The sequence below is a fragment of the Pteropus alecto genome, unplaced genomic scaffold (assembly GCF_000325575.1).
Source record: "Pteropus alecto unplaced genomic scaffold, ASM32557v1 scaffold16, whole genome shotgun sequence".
NCBI lineage: Eukaryota > Metazoa > Chordata > Mammalia > Chiroptera > Pteropodidae > Pteropus > Pteropus alecto.
The window spans coordinates 3386912-3407774 of NW_006438867.1; the positions used below are offsets into that span (position 1 = coordinate 3386912).

At 35.3% G+C, this 20863-nt stretch overlaps 1 protein-coding gene across 8 annotated transcripts in view; it reads right to left on the reverse strand.

Annotated features, from left to right (window-relative positions):
- The window catches only part of NBEA (neurobeachin), a 557443-nt gene that overhangs the window by 88352 nt on the left and 448228 nt on the right, over positions 1 to 20863 (reverse strand). For all 8 annotated transcript variants that reach the window (XM_025049493.1, XM_025049492.1, XM_025049491.1 and 5 more), the window contains 4 exons: positions 20277 to 20394; positions 19888 to 19990; positions 13692 to 13807; positions 3056 to 3168 (listed from right to left, as the gene is read on the reverse strand). In XM_025049493.1, coding sequence (XP_024905261.1) covers positions 3056 to 3168; positions 13692 to 13807; positions 19888 to 19990; positions 20277 to 20394 — 450 coding nt within the window. The remainder of the gene's footprint in view (positions 1 to 3055; positions 3169 to 13691; positions 13808 to 19887; positions 19991 to 20276; positions 20395 to 20863) is intronic.

Sequence of the window (20863 nt, forward strand, 5' to 3'; positions counted from 1 at the left end):
GCTTTAATTTGCTAACATTTTCCTATCATGTTAATACGACAGAATATAAAGACCAAATTGCTAAAGCATGGAAAAGAGTAGAATTGGAAGAAAAAGCTATCTATCTTTTAAGAGCTCCTGGTTTCAAATGTTCACGAAATGAAGGACTCCATGTTTGCACCAAAGAACCGATAGTATTCACGTTGCCTAACTTATTTAGGCTCGGTCTGTTTACCTCCTCTAACTATTAACACTATGTACAATTAGGAGGGCACATGAGAGTCACAAAGGCAATAGTTATGCCAAAAGAAATATCAAACAGATAAGGTTTAAAAACTTGAAGAATATTTCTCTATTCTAGTTACATCAGAAATAGTGATTTCTTCATTTAATTGATCTCATCTTTTCTACATAGACAAAAAATTCTATAATTACTAGCAAATATTTTACCACGTATCTTCTATAACCCATGTTAATCAAGGCCGTATTTTCTTTGGTTAGGATAGTGTTTCAAGAACATTTGAGTCCAATAATTAGAGTAGCTGAATGGGCACTCTCTAATTAAACCTATTGTCACAAATGCTGGCTTCACTGACTTCTGGTAACTGTCCGAGTTTTGTTTCAGCTTTAGACTGAACTCTTTCCAAGAAGTCTGCAACTATGTCTGTTTTATTAACTCCTGTGCACGCTTCCACCTAGTTTAGTGCCTGACACATAGCGAATGTGTGATAAATGTTTGTTGACTGAATTACTGAAAGAACGAATAAATAAATGGAGGAAAGAAAGACACCTTGGTCTATAAGCTTCCTTTCACCACGATATCCCAGTTGATTTCAAAAATAAAGGCCACTCTTCGCTGTCATAAAAATACTCTAAAATAGCCATAGTGGTAGTCGGGTTATGAGGTTTTAATATTATGTATCATGCTATTTGAGAATGTACCTTTAAATTTTATATATATGTTTCTAGTATCTGTTACATAATGGCCATTCACTTAATGCTAAATAAAACATTATTCTGTTTAAGGAACGAGTTTAACAGTTTTCATCCTCACATTGATAAGTTAGTTTGGTTTTGTTTTACACTCAAAGGTTATACTTCAACCTTGGCAAGTCATGTCAAAAATACACACCCTTCAAACATTCTAATTCCAATACAGAAGTAACAGTATTTATTTATCATCATTATTTGAAAGACAATTCAAAGTATACGGCCTATGTCAATGATTTACTATATTATCTTCATACATACTATAGTATTAGCTACTGCTGATATGCCAGGCGCTATTCTAAGTTCTTTCACTTATCAACCTTGAAACCCTCACAACAACCCTAATATTATTATCCTTTTTATACAGGTGAAGAAACTGAGGCACAGAGAAATCAAATACCCTTGCGTAAGGCCCCAAAGCCAGTAAAAGGCAGAATTAGGATTCGAATCGGCAGTCTGGCTCCAGAGTTCTGGTTCCTAGCCACTCTTTACTACCCCTCATGTACTTCTCTCTATGTAATATGGTATACTTATTATTTAATTTGTCGAGAATGGTTTTGTTATTTAGGTCATCTGTAACTAGATTTGCTCCTGGAGGACAGGCCCCATGAATTATAATGCTTCTATCTACCCCAGTCTGAATAATCACTTGCACATGGTAAATAGTTCAAGGCTTTTGTTCAATTACACTGGGAAAATTACTATATTTGCAGCCAAAGTGGAATTCAATTGCTGACTTTTTTTTTTTTTTAACCAGCTGTGTGACTCTGTAAGATACTGGGGAAACTGATCTCTTAGGTCTCTTTACTATCTATAATATCATAACTAAAATTAGCAATGAGCTAGCAACTAAGATTTGATAAGAGATTCACATAAAATAGAAGCATTAGAGAGTGAATGGCAGATAATATGTGAAAATGAGTAGTCAGGCTAAGAAATATTCCATGTGTAATAATAATAGCTAATATTTACGAAGGGCCTCCACGTATCAAGTACCGTTACTTACTGTCTTTGCACACACACTATTTCATCTTTACAACTGTATGAGGTAGGACAGTATTATTACTGTCATATTACAAATGAGGAAACGGGCTATGAGAAAGTGGTTTCAGCTCACAGAACTAGTAAGTAGTGGGATACGGAACGTCAACTTGGGCAGATCTAGTTTTCAAAGGCTCTCGAGAAAAGAGGCAACAGAAGGTGTGTTGAGTGAAAAACAATCTGGATTAATTTTAAATTGGTTGCCATGAGTGTCCCGGACTCACAGGGCTTATGCTCCCCTGGCCACAAGCTCCTCAACCCTACCCCAACCAAAATCAAATGCATGCACACATGCCTTTTAATCGACTGTGGGACGCTCAATCAGACAACCAAAATGGCAGAAAAGAGAGAAATTCAGAGTAAGTGGGTGGAGCCTTAATACGGCTAAAGTACATAATCTTTAGGGTCTGGCTCTGAGATTATTTTAGCCCATAAAGAAGCTTTTTGGGTTTAGTTCCTAGTTCTTCACCGTACTTCAAGGAGTTCAGTATCCACTTAAGTTTCCTCTGGACAAACGAGGTGAACTAACCAAAGACGTGTTTTTCATTCTCATCTCCCATTATGCATTTTTTTCTTCCCAGTTTTGGAGACACACGTTCGCTCTCGTATCTTACCAGATCCTTGATAAATTGCTGTGCTCCATTCTTTGCACTATTAAGCTCCCTTACAATGTGGTGCGCGTGTGTGTTACAGTCAAGACAACATGCCTTATCACCTAACGAATGCATCACAGAAATGATTTGCTATTACATTTTGTACTAATTTCAGGTTTCTTTTCCGTGACCTTTAAAACCTAGGATATCTGAGCAACCTCTCCCTACATCTGCTCTTTCTCAAATATCCATTTCGTTTTCCCTATACTAGTGCTAGTCTGTCTTCTCGCAGCTTAGTTCCTATGCTAAGAACTGATGAAATTAAGACACTAATTACAAAAGACGACCAGGTTTGCTGTCATTTAAACATTAACTGAATACATATGATCGGGTAGAAACGCTTTTAGAACACAGTCTTACGAAGAAAACTGACTTCTATATATTTAGCTCACCTTTGATAGATCCCTGAAGTTTCCTGGAAGAGTCAAGTCCAATTCTTCTGATTCATAGTTTGTTAAAACCCATGGAAAAACCGGGTATTGGTTCAGATCATTATACGTCCGTCCTAGAAAAGAAAAAGAGAAAATGATAACCCACTGACTGCTTATGAAATTGTTCTTATTCTCATAATAGATAAGGCAACTATTGAATTTCAGAAGAAAAGTAACTCTTTTGTTCGTTGAATATGTAGTTATTTAATCAAAAGCACTCATAACGTGTTTCAAGCAAATTCACTCAATAATAATTAATAACTACGATCACTTTTTTTATAATACAAGCTTGTGCTAAGATGCTAGCTCTTTATCATAATTGCTTTCTCTTTTCTTGTGGGCTACCCCACACTTCTCAGCTTCCCTTACAAGTAGCTGTGGCCACGGAAATTAGTTTTAATCTACAGAACATGATGTGACGTGCACTTCCAGGCCTGGCCCACTGCGGCTTGCTACATGGCTGCCTCCACATTCCATTTCTCTTCTGCTGACTATGATGAAGACACTGCTGCCATGTTGGAAGCAGAGCCTTGTCTGCCAGGGACCCTGGAAGTGATCACGAAGGAGGTCACCTTGCTGACCTACACAGCTGTAGGTTATGTGATAGTCTCCTACCGTAATGAGTGTATATCTAGAAGTTATATTGTCAGTATGAAGAATACTATGTTAAGCTTATAACAAAAATCAATGGAGAGAATTTGCAAGTTAACAGAAGTACTCTGAAGCCAGTATGAATAAGTACAGAGGCAAATGTCATATACATATTTTTCACTCCTTTAAGTCCATGAATTTTTTGTTTTTATTTTTATTTTTTTGTATTATGTTGTTTCATTTCAGTGAAGAGCTGCTGGATTTTTTTTTTTTTTTGATAGAATAATTTAAGTATTTCAGGTAGGATGCTGAAGTATAGTGGGAATGTGGAAAGTTTACGAAAAGCACAGCACTGGGTCACCTTCATAAACTGGTACTGAAATAAAATATAATCCAATGAATTTAAGAGAATCACTATTAAAGAAACAGGGTCCAAAGAAAACTTTTGTTGAATAAGATTATATTTTGTAAAAATGCGTTATGATCTAATCATAAGTAACTTTCTAGATTTCCATTCAAATTCATACAAAGTAGCTATTTCCCTGATATTTACACTAATACAGCATAACAGTAACACAGATGTGCATACATTGTCTTGTTCATCATCAAGGAGTGACATTAAATGATACCCACTCTCAGAGCAATTGGTGAATGTGACTGTGCAACAGGAAAAACAAGCCTCAATCTGAGGAAGAACTAAATCTGCTAATTATTACAAGCATCAAATCCAATTAATTAATTCATTTAGTAAACATTTGTTGGGTGACCATTTAGTATAACATCTCTGCATTCGACAATAAAACTCCATACTGCTTTTAAATACAGACTGATATAGGTGTATATCATATGTAGGTAACTGACAGAAAGCAGAGTTGCTTCCGTTTTGCATTTCCTGGAAGTTGTACTGAGAACTTCACATTAAACTGGAAGGCAATGCCTGCAGCTAGACAGCTCGGCCGATGGGTGTGCCTGCTCTGTGTCTGTAAGTGTACTATGAAGAATAACACTACCGAGAATAAACAATAATGTGGAACCTTTACTAAAGTCTTCTGTACATGAAAATGTTCTGCTAAAGCACTGTCATTGTAAAATACACAGTGTGAGATTCTCAAATTTTAAAGTTAGAACTGATAGCTCATGTATATGTTAACTTAGGACAACTGATTACTCTCAGTACTTTTTCTACACAGGTATATACACAGTCTAGATTGGCTAGGCAGAGCTATTTCTGGGATTCTAACTGGGCCCATGGCATATTCAGTGCTCTACCATTTTCTGAGTTACTATTCTACTTAAAAAATCTATAGATTTTAATGAAAAATAGGTCTCCCGGTAACTAACTGTATTTTTATAAAATAATGGTGATATTTATAAAAGATATATTTATATTACTTATATAAATCAATCAATAGCTAAAAATTAGATACCGTAATTGTTTTTAGATTTTCTGATGAAGTTTTATAACTTATATACTGAGGGAAAAAAACTATGAAAATAAAATAAGTAAAAAGCCAGTTTACATTAAATGTAACATATAAACACAAATAGCATAAAAAGAGACCATATTTGAAGATACTAGCCTTTTAATAGAAATGATTCTAATGCAGGAAAAGATATAAAGGTATTTTTGGAAAAAATACAAAGAAAAGAAAGCATCATCTTTAACATACAGTAAAAGCTGACAGATGCTAATAATCATGGAGTATGGCAATTGGTCTGTCCTATATTTTTTTGCAACTTACTTTTAATAATCTTTGGAAGATTCTTTAAAAATAACTGTTAAGGAAAATTTAATTTTTAAATTACTAAAGCTTATAGCTCCTTTTTAATTCTAATAAATATAATAAACTTTATAAATAAATATACTTACATAATCACATTCGAACTTTTTAAAATAAAAATTTCTACATAAAAGCCTTGCAACATGGGCATTCCATATTTATTTTTGACTTGAATTAAAAATTTGATATGTTTAAAAGCCACATGAACAAAAAAGGATGATTAAATGGTACTCTGGGATTTTGCATTCATAAGTTTTAGCCGTGTGTTAACATTATTACTTTAATTACTTTACTGAACGCTATGAAATGAAAAATAAATACTGTTTCCTATATTAACCAAAGAAGTAAAATAATTCCAAAGTAATACCTGTTAGGTTCTGGCACTTCTAGGTATTTATTTATCAATTGTTCTGGTTTTAAATTTTTTTAGAAGAACTTAAATTTAGTAAATAACCTTGTGCTATTATTGGTAGAGTATTTCTGTATTTTCTTTTTCCAGCGGTAATAAGTGCAGATTTTTTTTTTTTACTAACTATGCTTATAAGGATTTATCTTAGATGATGGATATTAAATATTGCAAGCCTATGACACTAATCTACTCAAACAATAAAAGTGAAGCACAGTAAATGAGATCTCAGAAATACCGGATATATTTCTTCACTTAAAAAAAAAAAAAAACTTTTTAATTAAACCATCCAATTTAATGTTTTTATATGGCACTTTCGTTTTGAAGGTAAAGTGATCTAGAGACAGCTGACAAAGAAATTATAACTGCAATTCCTTGGTGAAAATGTTAATGACAGCAAAATATTGTTTAATTAGATGATTGCAGCATCTGGATTAACACTCTTTAAGAGCGATATTCCTGTGCTTGTCTGCTTCTTCACACTTTACAGACATTTTGTCATCTCTAGGTCATTAGGAAAGAATTTTTAATGATTTTTCTAGAAGCAAGCAGTTCAAGTTACATCTAATTAGATGACAATAATAAGCCCAACACATGCAGTAGCTAAATATATACATAATTAACCAGGGAGGGCTTGTACATCACAGAGTAAAAAAGTGGAAAATGCTAAACAGGAGAAAAAGGTTGGGGTTGGGGAAGTTGTGCTGAATTCATTAGCTGATCATATGAAAAACAACTCAAAAAACCTTTTAAAAATTCTCAAACCTAACGGGATCATTTACATGAAGCTATGTTAGCAATCATTCTGTTGTGTTTTTTTTTTTTTTTTAAGCGAGAATGCCAGATTTTAACATCTTGTTCATAGTATCTAATAAGGTATAAAATGAGGCATAGGTTGTACCTTTCAGAACATAATGAACAGAAATCAGGTCAGCTCTAGGAATTAGAGGTTGAAATCACATTTTTAGTCCAACTCTAGGCATCATTAAAATTCATCTACATAATTTTCCAAAACTTAATATTCTTTGAAAACGAAAAAAACCCGCATGGGTTACAAAATAGTGAAATAAGTTATACCACAGTCCTAAATTAGACTTTCATACAGTTTTAAAAATTATGAAAAGTTAAAGGATATTTTAAAGAATATTTAATGAAAAGTAGGATCTGACCCTATATATGTAGCAGGTTCCCGACAATGTGCCACGTACAGAAACAGAAAAAGAGGAAGAGAAAAAACCACCAAAATGTTCACTCTGATATTTATGGCTATGCTTATCAGTGATCTAATTTTTTAAATTATAATTTTCTATATTTCTAATTTTCTATAATGAGTACTTATTAAGTTAATAAACAGAACAAAATAAAGGCCATGAAAACACTCATGGGCTTTTAGGTATCTTTAAAAAAACCATGTTTTCTGAATATTTGACAAACTTCTTTTATTATGTAAAGTATCTTTGCAAAATTTATATGCATATAGTAAAATATGCAATTATATACATATAGTAAAATGCAATTATGTTTATATACATGTCACACGAGGGTCTAAAAACCAGTAATGCATTAATAAATACTCATACACTGTTGCCGTATGCTTCACAGTCTTATTTTTAAAAGCATCTAGAAAAGAGAAAAGCAAAATCGGTCAAGTATGACAGACCTCGAAAAAATGAAGAGCAAGGAATGTATCATAAAATGTACTTTGCATTTCATGTTAAAATAATAGTTTAGAAAAAAGAGATAAGTCTGGAGGTGTAAGACAGTAAATCGTCTTTTAATAAACATAAATTTATTAAATCACATTGACCTATATTTTTTAAAATGTGAAGCCAGAGAAGATTGTTTTCATCTTCTCGATCAGATTCTAATTCTGTAACTCTTCTTTTTAATCCAGGGAATTGAAAGAATCTCTCATTCAGTAATTCTACTGAATAGATCACAAAAGCATGCAAACACAAAGCATAAATGTTAATTCAGTTCAATTCGATGGGTATCTACTGAGCAAAACTTTTTTTTCTTAGTGATCTCATAATCTCATTGGAAAGATGAGATACAGACATAAAATGCTATGGACACACTATCATAAGTACCAAAATGTGTGACACAGACAATGCTATAGAAGATGTGAGCGCTACAGATAATACAGTCATTACTAGATATGTCTTTTAAAGAATGTGGATGTGGATGCAGCGGTTCTCAAAGTGCGGATCCTGGACAGTGGCAGCAGCATCACCAGAGCCTTGCTGGAAATGCAAATTCTGAATCAGGGCCTCTGGAGATGGGGCCCCGTGATCTGTGCTTCAGCAAGCCCTCCAGGTGATCGTGAGAACCGCCAGGACCTTGGATGCTGGGGTGGCGGCTACGTTGCTGGTGTTGTGGCTGGTGGTGCTCAAGAGTGGCCACCATCACCACCCCAGGCGCACCTCCACCTACTGATTGCAGAGTGGAGGTAAGGAAGGCTGGCCCCCACCGCAAGGCAAGGCAGCGCTGACCGTCACCCCAGCATCTGGCTCCCTGGGGGATCTGCTGAGACCTATGCTGCCTTGGGGTTTGATTTAGCCTTCTGCCCACTTCTACTTCCTTCACTCCCCTACAGATGTTGGTCCCAAAGGAACTCTCCGAGAAACTTCCTGCAAACACATCTACGTCTCACAGTCTGCTCTTCTGACCTGACACCTGGCCGAAAATAGTACCAGGTTCTATCTCAGAGACGGTAATTCCAGGTCTACTTCTAGTAGCTATAAAAGTCACGACTGTAAATGAACTTCGAAAGCTTCTTTTGATGAAATTGTTTAAAATCATTACTCGTTTGGGTTTTTAAGGCAGTTAATAGAGTAAAGCTGATGACGAGCAGGAACACTGAATGGCGTCATGGCTACCTGCAGCTGGCTGGACAGCGGCTGAGTGACGCTCGAGAGCCAAACAACCTGCCTTAGAATCCTGACTCCATCACTGACCAGCAGCCCGACTTGGGGAAGTTACTTAACTTCTCTGTACCTTATTACCTCACTTGTGAAACGAGGACAAGAACAGAATCTAAAACTTGGGTTACTGTTGAGACTGAATGAATAAACACATATAAAGCACTTAGAATGATGTTTAGAACACTGTAATTACTCAATAAATGTTAACAATAATTTACTATTTTTTTCTGAATGTTAACATTAATATTAAAGAAATGTTTCAAGAATAATAAAGCTAAACAAAGAAATAATAAAAATAATATTTTTTCTGAATTTTGATATTAGGAATAATTAAAAAAATGTTTAAAAAAGAGTATGGTAAGATATAAACCAACTATTTCTTGGCTTTGATTTACTCAGTAAATTTGTCAATAAGAATACTAACATCCTGTCAAAAATGATAAATTTTACGTTTCAATTGATTGACATAAACATTTATTGAACAATAACCGTATTGTTGAAACCATGCTATGTGACAACATGATAATTTAGTGGAACCTGTGCTAGTAAAAGTGATATTGGACAGTCCGACATCTTTATTCTGTCGTTTATTCCAGGACCCTTAAAGAACTCTGAAAAGTATCCCAACAGAAGAGATAACTGGATACACAGTATTCTCCACAAATTGGAAAAAAACAGGCAATTCTAATTACTTCCCTGACAGGCTTTAGTGAAGCTTCTCCATAAAACCATCACCCAAATCTTTAATGCAGGTGCTCAGTACAAGTCGGCACTCCTGCAAACTTCAGGATGATGGCGAGGGAGGTATCAGCGGGATTACACCCAGGGACAGCAGCTCAGGATGTTTATATTCATAAGTTTTTCCAACTGTCATTCTACTTCCGTATAGTTTCATTTTGCCTGGATAATTATGTATGACGAAATCCTTTAAGAGTTAATTTAAAGCCCATCTTTTCTATGAGGCTTCCCTTGATTAGCCTGTCTATCTCCTCATCTCTGACTTCTCTTAACTTTTATTACAGGTGATGGCACTTAATTGCATGCTTTCTTGTACTAAATGTCTTTACATGCAAATATTGTTCCAATAGTTAGCTCTTAAAGGACTTGAGCAATGGTGCTCAAACTTTATACATCAGAACCACTTAGAAGCCTTGCTAAAATGAAAATGTTTGGGCCCCACTCCCAGAGTTTCTGATTCAGGAGGTTTGAGGAATCTGAGAATTTACATCTCTCATAAGTCCTCAGGTGATACAGATACTGCAGGTCAGGGGACACTTTGCCAACCAATTTGCCTGGGCATGTTCCAGTGACCTCTACTTTTTGTATAATGACATTGTATATAGTGTCATTTATGTCTCTCTCTCTCTCTCTTTTGACATATCTGCTTCCATTACTCTAATTCAACTCTTCACTCCACATTTTCCTTTTTCTTGCAATGCTCCCTGCTTACTTTCTAGCGAATGCTTACTCGTATTTCAATTTCCAATTTAAATGTTGCCTATGAGAAGGTTTTTCTGATCTCTTGGTTATAAGTAATATTCCTTCCAAACCTGTGACTCCAAATGACTTTGCACATTCTCCCGTCATAATAATTATCACCTTTTCCTGGAATTTCTGGTGTATATGTATGTTTTCCCGAGTATACTATGATCTCTTCAAAGGCAGAGACTACACTCTACTTCCTCTGTAGGATCAGTGCCAAATGGAGTGTGTGTTCAGCACGTACTTACTGAAAGGATGGACACACTGACTTCACATCTAGAGTCCTGTTATACTCTTTTAGCAGTTCTCGCTAACTTTAAGCTATCTCATTTCCGATTCGTGTCATATACGGTTATCAGTTTAATTTTCCTAAAACTCCATATTGCGTTCCCCTCTACTCCAAAACGATCCTGACCCTTCAAAGTCTAAGATCAGGCTCTTACAATCTGGTTCTTACTTACTTACTATTATCTCCTATTGTTCTTTGCTTCAGCCAAGATACGATACTCAAGTCCACTGAACATGTTACACATATCTGACTGGTAGAAATTTGTAAAACTGCTCTTTTTCCTCCGCAGACAAACACAGTTTTAGGATTCCCCACTCTGCTTAGCTCTTGCAGCATTCACTCTTAATAGCACTCATTCAGTATTTCGCATCAGGGGTCTTAAAACGCTCTCTTATTTATGTATATTTCATTTACCCATCTAGTTGCAAGTGTTCTGAGTTCCTATCCCTATTTTATACTTCTTTCTATCTCACTGTCTACACAATAGACAGTCTTTAATGTTTAGATATAATCATTGTCAAGGAAATATCCAATATATTCTTTAAAAAAAACAAAATCCAGTGGCCTATACATTCTTTATGTCATCGAATAGAAGAGACTCGATGGTTCATGAGAGAGTAGGAAGACACTTAAATTCCCCTTATGATCCGCATGCTCTGGTCCAGAAACCCAAAGACTGTCTCAACCAGAAAAAAGTCGATAGTGCTCAGTGCTCAGGTGCAGCTTTAGAAGTGATCACAATGTTATCTCTAGTCAGACTGCAATCCTTCTAGAGCTAGACAGAGAGAGAAACTGCCAGAAGGCAACAGGCATGAAGTGGGTGGTGGTGATAGGTGGTACTGTACCATATTGGGGAAAATACATCTGTCACAGGTAAAATGTAGCGGGAAGGGATGGACTCGAGAAGAGTCCTTTAGAACAATGAACTAGATAACAGTCCATCCAGAGGGACAGAGAGAATCCCATCTTAGAATCACAGAACTGTTTAACACAAATGCCAGCTCGACTGGAAACTGAGCTGGGAGTGAGGTATATTGCCCTGTCTTCTAGTTTCACATCCAGCATCTCCAAAGAGCTAGCACAGTCAAGGGAAAAAGCTCATGTGCCCATCTAAGACATACGGTAGACAAGGAATCTTGACAGTTCTCAAGAACAGATAACAAAGAACCTAAAACGGGGAATATGGAAAAATACTGCAGAAGAATGTAAAGAGAACATTTTCCCGAAAATCAGGTAAAGATTCATGTAGCTGAAAATAATATACTATATTTACAACAAGAAAATTTTAATAGAGCGTTTGAAGTCCTTTTACGCAAAAATATATAAGCTCCAAAACATGACAGTTTAATAATAATATGGATTCTGGGTAGTAAGTTATATTGACAAAGATAAGCAATGAATAAGGAGTAAATTGAGTTAAAGTTCTTATCTTACATAGGAGGGATTAAAAATGTTGATTTATTTTTGAGTTCAAAAATAAAATACATTTTACGGCATTTTAAAAAAATTAAACATTTCTCTAGGAGAATCGATAACAAGATACCTACATCCTAAGTCACTAAAAAAAGGGCAAATATTTACTTACATGACCAGAGAAAAAGAAAACAATATGAAAAGCAAGAAAACATTAAAAACAATAGTATAAAGATGCTATGAGACCAAACATATCAGTTATTACAACAGATATAAACATATTAAACATGGCTACTGAAGGTTAAAAGTCCAAGACAGAGTAAAACCTGAAATCGCACCTCTGCTCCACTACACAAAGTCAGCAGGTGTGAGGTTCTACCTCTTTTTTCCTTGGCATTGAAGTGTGTCCTTTTTTACTACATCTTGCTGTTTACCTAAATATGCCAATGAAACTAAATTGTTTACATTTCAGATATTTAAGTTTCTTCTGTCTATATATGTAAAAAAACATGTGCTAATTAAATAGTATACACTTTCCTTTTGTCTTTGAAATAGTAAATAGGTTTAATACGTTATTTGTAACGATATATGAATAAATACAAAATACGTCATGAAGATCTCAGAAGATATATGTATATAATGGAGATGTGTACATAAAATATGTAATACGATTTAATATGTCATAAAATAGTCCTTTGATCGTACCTCTAGTATCCTATTAGCAAATACGTTACGATATGTATTAAATAATTAAAATGCAAAAATGTTTCAAACAACATTTTTATTCTTTTGTTGAAAAACATGAGTTTTAGGCTATATATTTAATACATATCTATCATTCATATTTAATATATACCTATTGCATCTATACTCACACATATACGATAGATTTACAGAGAGTATATTATATAGTAATCTTTTAAGCTATGATTCAGAGAACACAGCTTTAAATTCATGGTTCTGAGTAGTCATTCATAACAGGAATAATAGTTAAGCATATGTATTTAAATAGTTATTTAAATTCATCTGAATGCAAAAATTTTTGTAGCATCTGATTTATAAAAGTAAACTCTGTAATTCAACACGAATAAGGGTTTTTGTAGTTTAACTTAGGAAAAAAGAAAGAGATACTTAAATCTCATAGACCATTGACAACCACTGATTTAGCAGAAAAACAGAAACACTATCTTCTTTTAATTTACAGGCATGGTACTGCTGAGGTTGATGGCAGCTACGCATCATTTAGAAATGTAATCTGATTTTATATTTTTATTTGAAAATTTTAAGAAAAAAAAATGCTGTAACCTAATCATGCCATAATCCAGGTGACATCTGTACTAGGCAGAATCCCGTTGTGATTCTCCTGTCTGGCTGCTATTGTGGAGAATGACAAAGTAGTGAAATTACATTTTCCTATTATTATTTCCAGACACTCTCTGGCAATGGTTTGTTGACTCTAATAAACCTTCAGACAAAGCTGTCAGCAAAGAAAAGGGCAGAAGGAGAGCAAGAAAAAGCCTCTTCAACAATAAAAGCAACTAGAGCCTTGGTACGAGCTTGTACATTTTCTAATAACATTTAATGTGAGTGCTTCGATATTTAGTCCAATGCTGTATTTGAATTCCAAAGAGGAAAATGTATTCCATCAAGTCACATTACCCAAGATTTTGGTGAAAACAAACCTGTGAGATTAAAGAACGAGATGTCTTACCTGCTATAGTATTAAGAAACATCAGATATTCGAAGTTTGAAATTTCCCTTCTTTGCCAGCGCTGAGTCATGTTGGAAGATTTATAAAGCTGACGAGGAGTGGCCAGTGATATCCTCCTAGCAATTAAGAAACCACAACAGAAGAGTCTTTTTTAACTCATGACTTCTAAAAATTCAATGTTAACTATATACCTGGTTTGAAACCATTCCGTTTAAAATAATCTATGGTCTATCCTTCTTAGATAAATTATAAAATATATTTTAATCGTAGATATTAGCAATATCGAAAATTCTTTTATACAGAAGACATTTATTTAGTTACTCAGGATACGCCAATATGAAAAACACCTATTTGAATAATATGGCTGCAGATGGGCATTTTAAAAGTTAATAAAAACAAAAAAAGGTGAAACCATATTCAAAATAAGTCCACGTAGCTTTTAAACAATACAGCAAATCTACCCCATGCTAAGAAGCTAGGTAGGTAGGTAGTCAGGAACAAGCTTATAAACATTTGACTTAAACCTCATTTAACAACGGCCTCACTAAACATTTTCCACCTGCCTCCACACTCAGTGTGCACACGTGCACAGCCTCTACCCATATAATACACGTCCTTCTTGTGGTGTACAAAACAAACAGTTGGGAACTTTGAACATGTATGAATTCAGAAGAAAAGATATAGAAATGGCTTAAGGGAGTAATCAGGATAATTTGAATAAATTATGAATCTTTGGAGGTTCAATGTGTTTATCCAAAAAATAACGAAAGTCAGCTGTATTTGTAAAAGTACGATAAGGCTAATGAGTTTCTAAAATGGTCACCACTTAAGACAGAGGTTCCCAAATTCTTCAGTTCATGCCACTCTCAGTGTCTCAGGAATTCTGTCATGTCACTCTCTTGGGCTGGGAGTGACATGACAGAATTCTGTTTACTAAGTAGTTATGTCTAAATAGCTTAATAAATACTTAAGTCTTAACAACTTAGTAGATGTTTGAAAATATTATAGTCATATTTTTATTTCATTTTAATAACCACGATTACTCACTAAAGAACTAGGCACATCGTTAGCCAGCGCACAGCTTCTTAAACCTCAGAATCCTATGTACCGTCACCATCTGCATTTCCTGTTCCACAACAGTTGTCATGCAATATTTGTTTTTGTCTGTTTGTTTGTGTGTTTACCACAGCAACCCTCCAAATCTAGTTTCACAAAACTGAGATGTCAAGAACGCAGAGCTATCTAATGTAGAAACTTAGAACGAACTTGACCTAAGAGTTTGTACGGTGGTTGACGGCTGTTTTCCTGAAAAATACAAAATGCCTTGCAGCAGCCCCGCAAGTTCATGGCGATGTCCCGCGGCTCCTTGGTGTTCAGTTGGGGAACCATGGACTTAAAACTAGTTTTGTCATTCATGAATTATTATCAAATATTTCTGTTCCCATGGAATATTCACAGGCATTGCCCTGTACACAGTAGGAGCTAAACATACATTAGTTATGGGAGAGGAGGGAGGGAAGAAGGACGGGAAGAGACTCATGATCTGAAAATCAAATCTGAATTAACAATTTTAAGAATAATTATGTGTAACTCAATGCTTAAAATATTAACTTAATAAACTGTAGTAGCCTGGTCGCATATTAAATTTTTTGAAGAACTTTCCTAGTTGTATATATTTGAGATAATATGCCCCATTGGCTCCAAAAGCACAATGAGTCTCATGAATCGCCTAATTGCAATGTGACATGACATACATTCTTCATACTATAAGTCTGTAATTCAGTGCATTTTCCAATTAATTTATGATATGATTTTCACGGGGCTACCCAAAGGGCTTTCACAATTTGGTCGATACTGGCACCAACATTCAAAATTTCCTCAGGTCCACTTCCACTCACACAACTATTTTAGATTATAAACTTCTGACCTGATTTTGATTTTGTCATGGCAACATACTAAAATGTTTTCTGAATATTCAAATAATTAGTAGACTATGCTTAGCCTAATTTTCACTGTGCTGTTATTATTACTATATGCTTACTCCAATCTGTAGTTACTATTATAATAATATTCTTACCAATCTAACTAAAATTCTTACCTGCAGCATGCTCAGTCTGCTAAAAGCAATGTATATAATAAAGTTTTGAATTCTTTTGTTGACATTTTGAACCTAGACGATTTAAGAAGAAAATTGCTTGTCTGGAAATAATTCTTACCACCAAAAATGCCCCCAGAACCTAAAATTAAACAAAACCTGACCCGTGTAAACAAACTTAATAGATATAAATAATGGGAATCATGGGAGAAAGTTATCATGTCATTCTTAGAGTTTGGAATAGTGAAGAAAAATTCGGGCTTAGGAAATGAATTTAGAAAAGCAGATTATTATCAAGTTCAGGGAAAAGATCAGTTTTTCCTGTTTATTGCTCTGTCTTTCCCCCAATAAACTCATGGAGAGCAGGGACTGAGCTGTGTTTTACTTGCTATTATACCCTTAGCATTTAGCAGTGCTTGGCATAATGGTGTCTCAATAAGTACAAACTGAGTTATTGGTCACCTACCCTAACAGAAAAATGGTTGAAGAGAGATGTGATCCTAAAAAATTAGGTAATTCAGTCATATGAAGAAGAAAATGAGAAACAGCAAATCAATAAGGCTGTTCGAAATTCCTATAACAAATTTAGACATTCAAATGAGGAGAGTTTGTACATGTTTTGGTTACAGTAGGATGCCTTTAGAATTGGGAGATAAAATGAAGACAAAATTGCCCTCTGAAATAAAGATATTAAGTACCATAACTAATGGTGACCATTTAAAATAATCGACTCTATGAATACAGCCAGGTGTATCCTTAGTAGGTGAAGAATCTAGTTAAATCCAAAATTAATTGATTGTACTGACTGTCTGAATAAAAAAATACATTAATCAAACAATGGTAATCATTATGGGGTACAGAAAACGGTCAAGTAGTTTTTCATCATCAGGAGTAAAGGTATCCTTATGACCAATATGGGTCTCCTTAATAGAGGACACAGAGTAGAAATTAAGAGAGTGGGCTATGATCTTGGGTAAAATAAATAACATATCTAAATCAGAAACTTCCTATCTGTAACATGGAATAAGAATTCTTTTATTTTAAGAATGTAGTTTTTTAAACATTAAGTGCAGAGAGCTCCCTTCTGCCACGTGACGACCCATGAGAAGACGGCCATCTGTGAACCAGGAAGTGGGCTCTCTGCAGACACCAAACCTGCCAGCTCCTTGTTCTTAGACTTCTGAGCCTTCAGAACCATGAAAAATAAACGTTGATTGTTTATAAGCCACCCTCTCCCCCTCCCAAAAAAAGAACTAATGGAAATAATACTTATAACTATAACATTCAGTATAGTCCCTGGCACATGGGAAGGACTCAGTAAATGATAGCTATGGCTATTAATTAATTAAAAGGGCACTCATTAGGCTATACTAGCTTAATGGAAATAATTCCTTTGTTCTAAATCTTCGTTCGTTAAGCAAAAGTCCGATCCCTAATGCGATCTTGTTGGTGGACTTGTCCAAGGAGTAGTAGCCTAAACGATTTGTGAAGTTAATTATTCTTGCAGTATATCTGTCTCTGAATTTGATAATTTTTTGTTTATATATATAAATCAGTCTCTCATGGGTTTAGCTTAGAGTAAGTTTCCAGCATTTTGTAAACTGCTTAAATTGACAAAACTCAATGTCAAGAAAGGAAAGCAAAGAATGGATTCCTTGGTGGTTCTATCAAGATACTCTCAGCTGGAGGGCTTCTCGTAGGGAGAGCTAGACGTCATCCTCCCCTTTGACAATTAGCTTAATGACACGAGATCTTACATATCACACACCTAACTTTATGGAGGTACGTGTGTATATCAATTTACCTACTCACCTATCCATCTATAGCTGTATGTCTATGTGTGCACATATATGTATAGTGTACATGTGCTTAGTTTTACAGAGTGCCTTCACTTTGTGATCGCGAGACATTTGTAAAGGACCTCTACGCAAAGAATCTGCCCTCATTCTGTGTCGTTCCTCTCGCCTCGTGTCGTGCATTTTCTCGGCTAAGATGTCGCGAGTCCCTACTAAGGACCAGGCTCTGTTACTGTGATCTGGCAGGTGAACAGCGGGTCTGAGCCGAGACTCAGCGTTGCCCCAACCCCCACCAGCTATACAACACTTAACTTCTGAGAACATTGTCAGGAAACTAAGAATTAGTTGAGTTTTTGGTAGGGGAACCAAAACCAACGAAAGAATATTTTAAGATAGAATGTCTGTATGAAGTAACAGCAGAACCAAAACTACCGAACATCTATTTTGTTTTTAGTTTTTCTATCAAGAATGATTTTCCAAAAGTCAAAGAGAGGCCGAATGTGGTTAAAAAGAAAGGAATATTCATAATCAATAAAGAAGATAATAAAAGAGCTTTCACTTGTTTTAAATGATTTCAGGTCCGGACAAGTCCAAGAGTATTGAAGGAAATCATACATGTCATTGAGAAACACCTCTATTGGTAATCTTTGAAGACTCATGGTCATTGAGAAAGATGCCAGGAGGTGGATTATTTTCAAAAAGGAAAATGTCAGACCTATTTGTGAGTTCTTAATGTCAATTCCTGGAAAAATTCTTGAATTGATGATTAAACCATCATTGAGTTCGTAAGCGCTTCGGAAAGAAAGTAGTGATTACCATGAGTCACCTTAGATTCAATAAGAACAAGTCTTGCAAAACTAACTTCATTTTCTTTTTTGATAGATTAAATGCATTTTTCCCTTTGACCTGTTTTTTATATAAGTATTTCATTATCTACTAATGTCTTAATTTAATCTTGTCAGTCTACTAGAAAATATCCTGAGCCTGTGCATACATGTCGGTAAACTGTTCTTACACTGTAAGCTTACAGAGAATAGATACACTGTGGGGAAAGGTAATTCCAGTTGAGTAGCATTTAAAAAGCACCTCTGCAATTAGGCGCTATGCTAGGAACTGTAGATTAAAAGATAAACAAGACAAGGTCCCTGTCTTTTAAATGTCTGTAGTCTACTTAAGATGAGATAGAGATTTGTTTCCCTTTTTATCCATGCAGGGCCTGTATTAATTCTCAGGACAAAACAATCTACCTGGAAAACACAGCTGCTTGTCTACCCAAAGTCTATTTCTCTCTTCTCTGCCAACAGACACCCTGTTTTTTTCAGGTAGGAGGTAGCAAGGAATTCAGAGGTATGTCTTTTTTCTCTAATTTCTAGGGGATGGTTGGGCTAAGCTAGTAAACTCATTCCCCTTCGACAGTGGTTGTTTTAGGGGTGGGGAAGGTGACCCCATTCTGGCCAAAGGGACCTGAGATGAAGATTGCTGGAGGCTTTGGGGAAATCTCTTCTTTCCTAAAACACAGGAGCGTTAGGAGAAACCCTGTGTGTCTTCGCCCTACTTTCGTGCAGTTGTGTAGAGATGTGTCTGCAGCAGTGGCTATGTTGTGAGCATGAGGCCAACTGAGTCCTGATGTCACTGAGCCTCTGAGCCAATACTGGCAACCACAGATCCTTTACATGAAACACACACAAAAAAACTGGCTGAGAATCCTATCTCTTAAGCCACATTTAGTCAAGTATTCAGTTACTTGGAGCCCAAAACTGACTAATTGATATCAGTGATACACAAAATTTATTATGTTTTCTACTTAGACTAGTATCTTTCAATCAAGTGATATGTCAAAATGATGCTTTTAAAATACCAAGATGAAAGATTTAGGAAATGTTTAAAACCACAACATAATTAATGACTGTTAATCTCAATAAACTCTAAGAGTTTTATTACTTTAATGAAGAAGCATTTATAAGAACAATTTGTATGCCATTACACAACAATTAATCACAAATATCACGAGGCCTTTGGTATGTTTCTTGTAACATCATAAGCAAAATGTCTTAATTGTGCTCTATATCAGTCAACTTTTTACTTCCTTATCTATGTGCGTTAAATAAAATTATGCCCCGACTATTCTGACATTCTTAAAATAGCTGTTTTCACAACCTACTTCCCTACAAACAATCTGCAGAGAAAGAAAATTCCTTGGTTCTCAAAAGAATTATAATGGTACAACCCTATTTACATTTCTGTCTTATTGAAATTGAAATATGTTTTAAACACCCATAGACAATGTTCGATATGATATAATTACCTGGCTTGTGGCAAACCATAGCTGGTCCCTACTCCAACCCGAGGCAAGCTATAGACCACTTTTTTCACTGTTGCTTGATCAGGGAAATTAAACATAACCGAGGCTGTGGTAAGAAGAAAAAACACTATTTAGAAAACCACGGGAAAGCTAGCCGTCAATTTCCGAAATCATTTTCAAGTGCTTAGCATGATTTATTTGTAGAGGTAATGAATCTTCATGGAAAATCAGCTTTCTGTGTAACTTTATAACCATGAGAAATCTAGGATTAACATTTTCAAACAAATTAATGCTTTTTTAATTTTTGTTTTAGAACGGGCATAACACACCATGTAAATAAATAACATTTAAATATGAACACATTTTCTTTCAAGATATGTAAGTGGACTTACTTCGGTTTGCCATAAATACTTCCAAAGCAGTGTTCTGTAGAAGATAACGTCTTGAAAACACAGCTCGAATCTCACTGAACATCCATTTTCCATGGAGTCCCTCCGTGTATGCAAGAACCTAAAATAAACAGTTTACAGGGAAGTGTCAGTCAGTGAAATGTGTGTCTATAACTTATCTGACGATATCTCAGCACTGAATCAAAGTCCGTAAATCAGGGATCATCTTCCTGATTTCATGATGTATAACAACACTGTCAATCATTTGATTCTGCCCTTTTGCAAACTTTCAACCTTTCTTAATTTTCTTAATTGGCTCACTGAGGAAATGAAGGAGTAGAAAAATTCTATGTTCAATGTGACCTGTGACTTAAAATAGAAAATGTATTATGACTTTTTGGTCTTGTATATAATTAGTTGGGCCAGGTGATCTGATACAACTGTTAGTTCTTTTCCAATATCCCCTCTCCTCCTCCTTCCTCCCTTAATAAAAGCCCGGTTATCCTGAAGCGTCCACGTGGTCAGCCCCAGGCGAAGGATCATGATTGATCTAAGCCAGGGGATGAGGAAATAACTTTGGTAAAAGGCCA